The 12063-nt window shown below is 47.4% G+C and overlaps 1 protein-coding gene across 2 annotated transcripts in view; it reads left to right on the top strand.

Moving 5' to 3' along the window:
- Acsbg1 (acyl-CoA synthetase bubblegum family member 1) overlaps positions 1–12063 on the top strand; it is a 60301-nt gene that overhangs the window by 27611 nt on the left and 20627 nt on the right. For both annotated transcript variants that reach the window (XM_041638679.1, XM_041638678.1), the window contains 3 exons: positions 4247–4467; positions 4889–4977; positions 5228–5348. In XM_041638679.1, coding sequence (XP_041494613.1) covers positions 4247–4467; positions 4889–4977; positions 5228–5348 — 431 coding nt within the window. The remainder of the gene's footprint in view (positions 1–4246; positions 4468–4888; positions 4978–5227; positions 5349–12063) is intronic.

Genomic DNA, 12063 nt, shown 5'->3' with positions numbered 1-12063 from the left:
CATTTTGAGTTTCCCCTCCTCGGTTATTACTCCAATGGCATGATCTTTCCCTCCCCCACCCCGCTTCGTCTTGCAGATATGCTAGCTGCACTGCTGGGCTGTGTTTGTAGCTCAGTGGTAGGCTTGCACATAGGGCAGAGCCCCAGCAGCTACACCAAACCAAAACTAGCCCAACTGCAGCAGCAGCCAGAAAGAAACCTTTTTGATGTCTGGATAAGGAGGCCACCCACTTCTGCGCAGCACAGGCCTCTGAGCCATTTCGTATTTCCTAGAGAATGCATTCCATTTTTGTCATTGAAACGAGAGATTATAACTGCTTAACGTTAAGCCTCTTGGTTTGGACTAGGGATTCAGTACGGCAGTAGCACACCTGCCCTAGCATGCACAGAGCCCTGGCTGCAACCTCCAGTCCATGTAGAAAAAGAAGAAAGACAATTCTTGGCTTGAGGGAGGCTTTAGCAATGATCATAAGACTGAGGCTTACCTCTGCTCCTCTTGGCACCTAGGAGAACAGGTGCAGGGCGGGGGGGCGTGGGCTTCTGGACTAGATCATAGGAGGAAGATGCTTTTTCTGCTCCAAGCAGACAGAAGTTTCTGTTCCCCTGGGGAGGGAAAAGGACTAACAGGAAGACAGCAACTGGGTACCCAGCTTCACACACACTAAACACACCTCTGTTTGGAAGATCAACATTGTTTTTTTGAGACAGGGTCTCATGCAGCACAAACTGCCTTCAAACTTGCTATGCAGCTAGCAATGATCTTCAACTTCTGATCCTGCTGTCTCCACTTCTTAAGTGCTGGTTTTGTAGGCATGTAGTACCACACTTGGTTTCTGTAGTGCCGGAGAGTGAACCCAGGGCTTTTTGCACACTAAATAAGCACACTGACCACTTTGCTACATCCTCAGCCCTTCTCCCTTTCATTTTCCTCCTCTCATTATTTTAGAAGTTCACTAAGGTATATTTCATATACCATTTAATCCACCTATGGTAAGTGTACAATACAAAGTTTTTTCAATTTACTTATTTATTATATGTATGTAGGTTGGAGATATGAAGGTACGATACTGTGCAGGTAACAGACTGGAGGTCAATCTTTCCTTCCAGTGTGCAGGTCCTAGGGACTGAACTCAGATAAGTAGGCAGTGTCTTTACCTGCTGAGTCATCTTTCCAGGCCCAATTCAACAAGTTTAGAAACTTACAGAGTTCTGTAATCATCGCAATTTATTTTTAGAATATTTCCATCAATCCCAAAAGATGCCCTATACTCTTCTTGTGGTCATTCCCATTCCCACCCCTAGCCTTAGGCAACTAACTAGTCTTTTCCTGGATACGTCTTACAGTTGGAATCACGAGATACATGGTCTTCCACATCTGGCTTCTTTCACTGAACATGGTTTGAGCAGTCTCCATGTTTGACTCACAATTGGTACTTGGCTCCTTCTTAGAAATGGATCCCATCTTATGGATCATTGTTGTCAGGGTTTCTGTCCTGCCCAGTTCCCGTAGTCGTTAAGTCCCAAAGAAATCACACAGAGGTCTACATTAGTTATAAACTGATTGGCCCATTAGCTCAGGCTTCTTATTAACTCTTATAACTTATATTAGCCTATTATTCTTATCTGTGTTAGCACATGGCTCAGTACCTTTTTCAGTGGCGTAGTCACATCTTGCTTCTTCGGTGTCTGGACAGGACTGCAGAAGGAGCTTCCCTCTTCCCAGAATTCTCCTGTTCTCATTGACCCGCCTCTCCTTCCTGTCTGGTTGTCCCTCCTATACTTCCTGTCTGACTACTGGTCAGTCAGAATTGACAGAATATAGACAATTGTCCCGCACCAGATCATGCACCTTGTGCCTTTGGTCACCTGTCTGTGGACATCTGAGTTCTCCCCCTTCTTAGGTTGATAAGTAATATTGGTATGAACGCCCATATGCAAGTGTTTGTTGGGACACATGTTTGTTTTTCTTGAGCTACCCAGGAGCCACAATGCTGAGAGGTATAGTAACTCTCTGAGAAATGGCTAAGCTGTCTCCTGATAGAGCTGTACCCCAGCCTTTATTTCCACCAGCACTGCCTGAGCATCCAGCTTCTCTGTCCTCACTAATCCCGCTTTGTCTTCCATGATTGCAGTGCAGCTAAGAGGAAGATCACATATTAGGGTCACAGCAGGGAATGACAGGGTCAAGGTTTGGAACCCAAGTTACCCTGATTCCTCTTCAGCTTATGGGATAGTGGACAGAATCTGCAGGGGGTAGGGCTGGGGACTGGGGCTGCTGGACTTTGGGACAGGACTTACACCTCTGTCCTAGGGGCAATGGGCTCCAGCAATGGCTACAACAGGGACTTGGTCTGGGAAAGATGGGGAGATGGTCAGTCAACTTGTTCTGGCTTCTGCCAATATGGGTCACAATAAAACCTTCTCTCTGGTGCCCTCCCCTGGCCCAGCCTGTATTTGCCATGCCCCCTTCCTTTTGACTGGGTCTGGCTATGTTCTGTCTCAGCCCCATGAGCTTTACTTCTTTAGGCCAATGTCAAAGTCTATTTGCAGCCTAAGAATATATCTATAGAGGAAAGGGGCATCTGATCTGTCTGTCTAGTTCAGGTAGGACCAGAGGCAAGATCCCCTGTTGGTGCCAGCCTTGAGGCAAGCCCTGTGAAGGCGTTGGCTTCCTCCGAAGACGTGCCTGGCCAGGAGGCAGCAGTGAGGCCTCATGTAGGTCCTAGAAAGCTTACTCTCTATCCACATGGTGCTCACGTTTTTAGAATGATCATCCTTGTCCCAGGGAAGGAAGGCCCAGCCAGATATGGCAGCACCTACCTATAATCCCGGTGCTTAGCAGGCAGAGGCAGGAGGATTGTAAACTTGAGGCTATCCTTCAAGACCCTGAAAACAAACAAACAAATAAGCCCAAAAGGTCTAAAAGAGTTTAGAGAACCAATCCCATGCAAACTTCCTTTATAAACAGGAAAATGGAGGAGAATGAGGTTTTATTGACCACTTGAGTCCCTTCGTATGCGTCATTTCTTCTGGCCATTTTTTTCTGATCCCCACACTCGACGACAAACGCCCCACCTTCCCTCTGAGGAAGCAGATTCAGGCTGTCGTGTTTGCCTCAACCCAACATGTTAAGTGGTTCAGCCAAGAGGAAGATGCCTGCTTCTGGGCTCTGTTCCCACACACACAGTGTCCCAAACTGTGGGGTGAGACATCAGGCATATGTGATTCAAGACCTGACTCTGTCACTTTCTTGCTGTGTGATGTGGGGAAAGTGAGTGAACCTGTCTGGGCCACAGTACCCATGTGTGACATCATAAGGCTGTGTGGATCTACTCCATAAGGATGGAATAAGAAGACCCACACACAACTGTCTAGATTTCTGCTGTCTGTCCTCTGCTCTGCAGGCTCTGCTGGCTAGGAATGTGGGCCTGTTGGTTTTCAGCCCACCACCCCAACCCCAATTTCGCTCTAAAACCCCGACTTTCTGTCCAGCTAGATCTGTCCTCGCCTGCTTCCAGAAGCCTGAGAAGCTCTGAGCCCAGAGACATTTTTACTCTTGTAAGTGGGTCTGAGCCTCACCTCTGCCCACCACAACCTTGGCCTGCAAGGGTAAATGCAGAGAAAGGCCCAGGAGTCTCCATCTCTGGGACTTCCCTCCAGTCGTTTCTTCTCTTCTTCCCTGCTGTCTCCCTGAACTGTAGCAAGATTAATAAAAACCTAGAGATAGAAACTGAGGTTCAACACGAAGGTCAGAAAAACAAAACAGACACCTTAATCCGAAATGCTGATCCTGCCTCCAGGAATCTCAGAATGAGACTGTGAGACCTGTCTCCTCCCGTCTTATATTCCTCTCTAGTGCTGGGATTAAAGGCACACAACTACCATCCAGTTTCTTTGGCAAACTAGTGTGGTTACTGGGATTAAAGGTGTTTGTCACCACTGCCTGGTCTGTAAGGCTGATCAGTGTGACTGTTTTACTCTCTGATCTTCAGGCAAGCTTTATTTATTAAAATACAAATGAAAAATCCCTACACTAAACTTTGCTCATCTTCCAAGGCCAAGCCAGACTTGCCTTCTCCAAACTGCCTTCCGGCCCACCACAGGCCTGGTTTGCCTGCCAGCTCTCAATGTCCTGTCCGGAAGGTATTGTCGGCAGCAGGCATGGAGGCCCTGCCCCAGTCAGAACTGGATCCCCTACAGACAACCCAGGTAGGTTTGACCACACTGCGGTCTTTTCCCCCTTGCAGAGGAAACACTTTGGACAGCTCGGGCAGATGGAAGAGTGCGCCTGCGCCGGGAACCCTTCTGCACGCAGCCTCCCTATACCGTGCACCGGATGTTCTACGAGGCCCTGGATAAGTACGGGAGCCTCAGTGCTCTGGGCTTCAAGCGCAGAAACAAGTGGGAGCGCATCTCTTACTACCAGTACTACGAGATTGCCCGCAAAGTTGCCAAGGGCTTCCTGAAGGTAGGAGCCCCTCACTGCACACCCTTTCTTTCCTGAGACCTGCTTTCTAGCTTGAGCGCTCATAGGCCTCCTCCCCAACTCCCCAGCAGGCGAGGTCTCCAGAAACCACCACTGTAAAACATGATACCATCCGCTGGGTTAACACTATATTCTGGGCCCTATGCTAAGGATTTTACATTTATGGAGCCTCTACCACAGGCTACCTTCAAAGAAGGAAACCAAATAGACTGGTCTCCCCAGAAAGTCAGAGGAAGAGTAAACAGTGTTGCCAGAAGCTGATTCCCTAACATGTTTTCTGACTGGGTGAACTCTGAGATGGGGATGGGCCTGGACGGGTTTCTGCAGTCTACTGGGAGGCAGCAGGGGAGGGAGAGAGGTCCTTTCTGTGTAGTTGACCCTCCTATCTGTCTTTGGCCTGGAGCTCGGCCTGGAGCGAGCCCACAGCGTGGGGATCCTCGGCTTCAACTCCCCAGAGTGGTTCTTCTCTGCGGTGGGCACAGTGTTCGCAGGGTGAGTGACTGGGCAGGGGTACGGTCTCCTATGGGCTGGTGGTGGGCAGAAAGGACAGAGAGGATCATTATTTCTTTAGCGGGCTCTATACCACTCTGCAGCATCCCTTATCTCCCCCACCCCCAGGACCTTCTGGGTTCCCCTTTTCCCATCCCTGCCTGTTGGAGCTCCCTGGGAACAGAGTCTGTGAGGCTGTGAGGAGGGGATGGTTCCTCTGCACCTGATATGAATCTTCCTGTGCCCCCAACAGGGGCATTGTCACTGGCATCTACACCACTAGCTCACTTGAAGCCTGCCAGTACATCGCCCACGACTGCCGTGCCAACGTCATTGTGGTTGACACACAGAAGCAGCTGGAGAAGATACTGAAGGTTTGTGGTTAGAGGCTGGACATCTACTCTAGTGTATGAAGGGTGCTTTTATTCACCCATCAAGAATTCTTATCTCCCTCAGCCCATGTGCACATGCAATACACATGTACAACACACACACACGCGCGCGCGCACACACACACACACACACACACACACACACACACACACTTGGGGAGTGGGTAATATTGCCTTTCACTCATACTCCTGGCCAGGCCATTGTCTGCCATGGCCTTCCCTCTGGACAGGGTCTGACCTAAAGGGAGAGCTGTGGACATGGACTCCTCTGTGGCTTAGTTTGTGCTCTGGAGATGTTCCTTGGGCTCTAGCTACTCATCTGCTCCTGAGGGTCAACCTTCCAGAACCTGGAACCCGGGTCTCCAGAGAGACCACAGTAGGTGCCTGCCTCCCTTCATCTCTGCTGGAGAAGTCTCTTAAGAAAAAAAAAAAGCAAGCTGGGACTTGTAGTTCTCACTTGGCTGTGGAGATACTCCCTGGGGCAGACCCAGTTCCTGGAGAGGGTCCCCTCAGGCGAGGCTGTGCGAGCCCTGACTGAGAATCACTAGCTCACAGCAAAGTGAGGAGACACCCCCCTCCCAAGCCTCCAGAGTCCAGGTCTGTTCAGGGAACACTAGTGCAACAAGCTGAGTGTCCCTCCTCTCCAAGACAGGCCAGGAGGAAATGCAGAGCTGGGGCCCAGGAAAGCTGTGGGATGGAGGATGGAGGGGACCTAGAACCCAAACAAGATCTAACAGGGGCCTGAGCCATCAACCTAAGAGACAATTCCTCAAACAGCAGACATGGCCTAGCAGGCGTGAGCACACACACCTTCCTGAACTTGTCAGTGAGGCTGGATAAGGTGCCCACCCTTGCATCTTGTGCTTGGCTACCCTATGCTAGATCCAGACTCCATGGAGTGTGCACTAGTCTAGGACATGTGAGCACAGCCTTTTAGGCCAGTTTAGGGTGATTATGGAAACTCTATTTTGCGGCCATTCTGTTTTACTGTGAAGGGTTTCTCCTGTGGCTCCTTGGCTAGTGAGGAACTGTCCTGCCTCCTTACAGGGCCCTTTCTTTGAGTCCTGCTTTCAGGATCTCATTGACCAGCTCCGTTTGTCTATCTTGGACGAACATGTGGGTTTGGGGAACAGACAGATAGGGACAGAGTGTGTGGCCCCAACCTTACTCCGAGACAAGGAGGGCGGAGCTATCTTCAGGCAGTCTTCTTTCCTTCTCCAAACTCTTGTTCTGAGGGATATGCTAAGTGGTCAGCCTCCAAGAACCATGGGGCCTGGGTTTCCAGAGAAGTCATGGAAAATGCCTTCCCTTGTCTCTACCAGAGAAGTCATCAGGGATATATATGTTACTGGCCTTTTCAAAGCACCCTGGACTTTGCATGACCTGGAAGTCCTCAGATAGCCCCATGGTCTCAGACACACCCAGGTCATTGGGTCATTTTCTGAGCCTTACTCATCACAGCCTAACCCAGAACAGAGCCAGGCTCTCCCAGGCCCACTTAGGTCTGAAACCGTGATGGATTAGGAACCAATCTAACAGGGTTGAGGCCTCATGAGCTTGCCTTCACCATCCATGTTAACATGTCTATTGTCCTGGTACAGCTCGTGTTTAAGCAGACATGTTGGGGAGATTTTATTGGCTTAGCTCCTGACATTACTATGAGACATAGTCTCACAGCAAACTCCCTGATCCTGTGGCTCTTAAATCTTTCTAGTACAAAGAGCTACATACAAGCAGGGAATTCTGGGAGTAGAAGAAACAATCCTACCCAGGGTCAAGCGCACCAACTGGTTATCCAATACCAAGTGGTCAGCTCTGAAAACATATATACACAAAGTAACATTATACAGACAAAACAGACTGTATGTGTATATTTAGGAGTGTGTGTGTGTGTGTGTGTGTGTGTGTGTGCATCTGTGTGTAACAACAATTAATGAAAAAAGAGGCCATGAATTTGAAAGAAAGCAGGGAAAGGTCTATAGGAGGGTTTGATGGGAGGAAAGGGAAGGGGTAAATGATGTAATTATATTATAATCTCAAAAAGAAAGTTTTTCTAAAGGAACCAGTCTAGCTGGAGGGGGCGTGGCTCTGTGAGGAGCGTGCCTTCTAGGTGCTCATGAGAACCTGAGTTTGGATCAGCAGCAAACACACGAAAAGCCAGATGTTGTAGCAAGTGCCTGTCGGCACAGGTGAAGGTGGAGGAAGCCCATGGCTAGGCTCACCAAAAAACCTCAGAAAATAAGGTTGAGTGTGATTGAGGGAAAGCATCTGATGTCAACCTGTGCCCCCCTCCACACACACACACACACACACACACACACACACACACACACACACTCATGGACATACACACATATTGGAGCTGCTGTTAGATCCCAATCCCCAAAATGGCAGTACCACTGGCAATGTCCGAACTGACAATCTGGCCTCAGCTTGGGGTGTCTCAGAAGGATTGCTGGCAGAAAGATAGAAACTTCCACAGCGCTGCTCAGGAACCTGTGAAATAGTTCTCTACCTGCCAGGAAGAGCCGCTTCTCCACTTCTGGCAATTGGTACATCTAACTCCCTATTAGCACACACACATAACACATTTCAAAGCTCCGAGCTAACCTCCAGGCTCTTTTCTCCTCATTAACATCAACATCTCCCTGTAACGCATGTGAAAGCCAGCGATCTGGCCTGCACACTTCCTCTTCCCCTCCTGTCTAAATCTCAGGCAACACCAGGTTCTACCTCCTCTCTTCCACAGCTGGCCCTCTACATCTGTCTCTCACCCCCACCCCAGGTAGCCACGGCAGCCTCCCCAGATGCCTCTGGCTGCTCTCTACCACCTGATAGCCAGGAGGCAGTTTCATAGTTACAGTAAACCTCCTTTACACCCATGGAATGGCCTAGTTCAGTGGTTTCACTGAGCCCTCACTTAGAAGAAGGAAAACCAACTCGACAGGCCCCGTAGCCAATGGTACGCCCTCTTTTGAACCCTCCCATGCTGGGCTGGGGAGGGTTGGATAGCTTAAAATGCAGCCTCTCAGATCCAGGACTTCAGTTAAATGACTCCCTTAGGTTTAAAACAGAATCTGTGTTATGGAAGTTCTCAAACAAACAGAGACAGGCCCCTGCATCATCAGGTTTCATGTTTATCAGGGTGCTCTCACATGCGTCTTTGCCTTTTTGCTAAATTAAAAGGCAAATATTCCTCATCATGCTGTTTCATTCTCCAAGTACTTCCCTGTGCATCCCAATCAGCAGTGTGAGTCTTTCTTAAATAATGTCTGGTAACAAGGGCTGGGAGTGTTGCTCAATTAATAGAATGCTTACCCAGAACCTTGGCTCCACTCCCAGGGCCACGTAAACGTAGCCTACATCACTGGATGTGTAGGTACGCCGCTGTAGTCTTAGCACTCAGGAGGTGGAGGCGGGAAGACCAAAAGCTCAAAACCATTCTCTCATTACATAGAAAGTTAGAGACCAGCCTGGGATACATGAGACCCTGTCTCAAAGAAAAGGATAAAGGAAAAACAGCTGGCAAGATGGTTCAGTAGGAAAGATGCTCGCTGCCAAGCCTGGTGATCTGAATTTGATCTCCAGAATCCACGTGGTAAATGGAGGCAGCCAACTCCCTCAAATCATCCTCACATCCCTCCACACACATACGCAACCATGCACAAGCAGACAGATACACACAAGTAAATATAACTTTGTGTCTTTAAATGATTCTTCTGCTCCTAGCATTTACTGGGGTCTGGAAAACAAAATGGTCACTAATCAACCATGTGACTACTTGTTCTTTGCCCCCTTCTGACTTCTGCACTGGGTTTGTGTTGTGTTTGGCTTTCCAGTCTATCTCGACCTCTGTTCCCACCTCAAGGTTTGCTCTAGACCTTCTGCTGGGCATCTTGAACAAATCTCAGTGCACCTTCAGACAGGGTACTGCTCCACATGTGATGGGAACTCACAGAGCATGCGGACAGACCCACAAACCCTACAGTGGGTTTCACAGAAGCAAACCAACCAACCTCAGAGAATAGTGAGGGCTTTGCAGTCATGCTGAACATGTATAGGAGTGTGTGTCAGAGGGGAGGGCACATGTGTACTGTGTACTGAGTGACAAGAAAGAAAGAAAGAAAGAAAGAAAGAAAGAAAGAAAAGAGAAGGACACGACTGCTCCTAGGCATGGTGGAGGGGAGTTTATTCTAGATGCGTGGGAGAGCATCGTTAGAGGCAGGGATGCCTGGGAGAGTCCATAGTAGACGTGACCCTGAACCATCTGAGGAGAGGGGGAGGGGAAGGTGGGAAACCAGGGGCAGCAGCCAGGAGGCCCAAAGGAGAACAGACAAAAAGGATCAGATAGCCAAAATGGCTAGATTATATAGGGAAGGGAAGCTGAGGGAAGGGCAGTCCAGCCCCTGGGCTGGAGAAGTTTGGGGTGTGGTGGGGTATGGCAGTCAGGAGGACCCTGTAACAGGTAGGGACTGAGGGATGCAGGGAGGATTCTGCTTTGATATGCTAATGGACACCTCAGCCATTTGTCCCATATTTGAAACATCATACTGAGGAAATCAGAGGACCACTTTCAGAAATTGGTTCTCTCCTTCCACTAAATAGATCCTGGGAACTGAACTCAAATTGCCAGGCTTTGTGGCAGGTGTATGCCCTTGAAATTCTCTTGCTGCCTCATTCCTCAGCATTCTTGAGGTTTCTCTTTTTCTGAAAAAAAAAAAAACAAACTACTTTTGATTTCATTTGTTGAAAGATTAATTTTGTCTGATTTTGCCTTCTTGGTTGAGCCTTCCTTCCTTTGTCCTTAAAGATTCATCCCAATGTTTTCTCTCTGTGTGTTTCCTGATAGAAATCCGTGGTGTCTTTCTTCCTCATTATGATGTATTTCTCTGGCTGCTTTTTTGTTTTGTTTTGTTTGTTTGGGTTTTTTGTTGTTGTTTTTTGGTTTGTTTGTTTTTTAAGACAGGGTTTCTCTGTATAACCCTGGCTGTCCTGGAATTCACTCTGTAGACCAGGTTGGCCTTGAACTCACATAGATCCACCTGCCTCTACCTTCTGAGTGCTGGGGTTAAGATGTGCCTCATCACCACCCAGCTTTTTCTGGCCACTTTCAAGACTTGCTTCGTTTGCTCCTTTGAGGCTAGCCTTGAACTCTGCACACTCCAGGCCCTGCATTGTCACGCCTGTCTCAAGACGTGTTCTCTAGCACTGGTTTTAATACTTCCCTCAGGCTGTATCTGGAGAGGTTTCTTTTTTAATCAATTCATTCATTTATTTATTTGTGTGTATGTGTGTGTATCTTCCTTTAAATTCACTGAGATTCTTGATTTGGTGGATTTATAGTTTTAATTTAACTCAGCAATTCCCCAACTTTATTTTTAAAACATAGGGATTTCAATTATACATATATTAAATTTCTTTCTTTCTTTCTTTCTTTCTTTCTTTTTTTTTGTTGTTTTTCAAGACAGGGTTTCTCTGTGGCTTTAGAACCTGTCCTGGAACTAGCTCTGTAGACCAGGCTGGTCTCGAACTCACAGAGATCCGCCTGCCTCTGCCTCCCGAGTGTTGGGATTAAAGGCGTGTGCCACCATTGCCTGGCTAAATTTCTTTATATTATACCACAACTACAATTTTTTTTCTGCTCTAACTATTTTTGAAGGCAAGTTCAAATTAAACCCCCTTAAGACATGGCTTTTCTGGGTCTATGTTTTATGGCCTTGGAGACACCTGCGTAAGACCTGTTTCCTCTGGCTTAACCATTGCTCTCTGTAGGCAGAAGCTTCTGCCCACCCCCACCCCCCCCAGTCCTGCAGCCATTCAGTCACAAATAAACACACAGAGGCTTATATTAATTAATTAAAAGCTGCCTAGCATATTGCTCAGGCTTATTACTAACTAGCTCTTACAACTGAAATTAATCCTTAATTCTTATCTTAGGCTTAGTGCCTTTACTCAGTACAGCATTTTCATCTTGTGTCCTCTATATCTGGCTTGTGACTACATCTCTGCCTTCCCTCTTCTGAACATTCTCCTAGTCTGGTCACCCCACCTGTGCTTCCTGCCTGGCTACTGGCCAAATAAACCATTACAAGTGACAAATCATTACAGTGTACAAGAGCATTATCTCACCACACTTCCCCTTTTTTCTTTTCAAAACAAGAACTCTGAATCTAATCTCCTTTGTTTAGTCTTTTTCCTGACTATTATTTATAACAACTTGTAGCCAACAAAGACAAGCATCAATAATCTATTTTTTGGGAATGTGGTTGTAGTTTTCTAGGCTACTTCCTATTGATTGGGGGCATTGATAATCTTTGGGGTATCCTGAGAAAATTTAGGATTATGGCTAAATCCTGACTGGAGTATTCTGTGAATCTGGATCACCTCCACCAGTCACTTGAAGCTGTTTTGGATATAGAACTCAGAGGAAACTGCAACAGAGGTACTCTGAGATGGATCGTCTGGGCCATCCTCTCCTACTGGAGGTTTTTCAGGGGATCCTCCTTGATCAAACCTATTTTTCTTAACCCAGAGTGAATCTACAGCCTCTCGTTTCCTGTGGAAATAAAATCAGAACCTTTTCCTCAAAATAACATATCTTTTGACTTAAATTTTGAAATTGAGATATTTTTAAAATATATAGGTTGGTTTAATCTAGCATCATTTATAATCAAATGTCTTTTAGCAACTGTTATTC

The sequence above is a fragment of the Microtus oregoni genome, unplaced genomic scaffold (genome assembly GCF_018167655.1).
Source record: "Microtus oregoni isolate MIOR12 unplaced genomic scaffold, Mior012 000055F_ref0000237, whole genome shotgun sequence".
In the NCBI taxonomy this organism is placed as follows: Eukaryota; Metazoa; Chordata; class Mammalia; order Rodentia; family Cricetidae; genus Microtus; species Microtus oregoni.
This window is presented reverse-complemented; position numbering and strand designations above follow the sequence as displayed.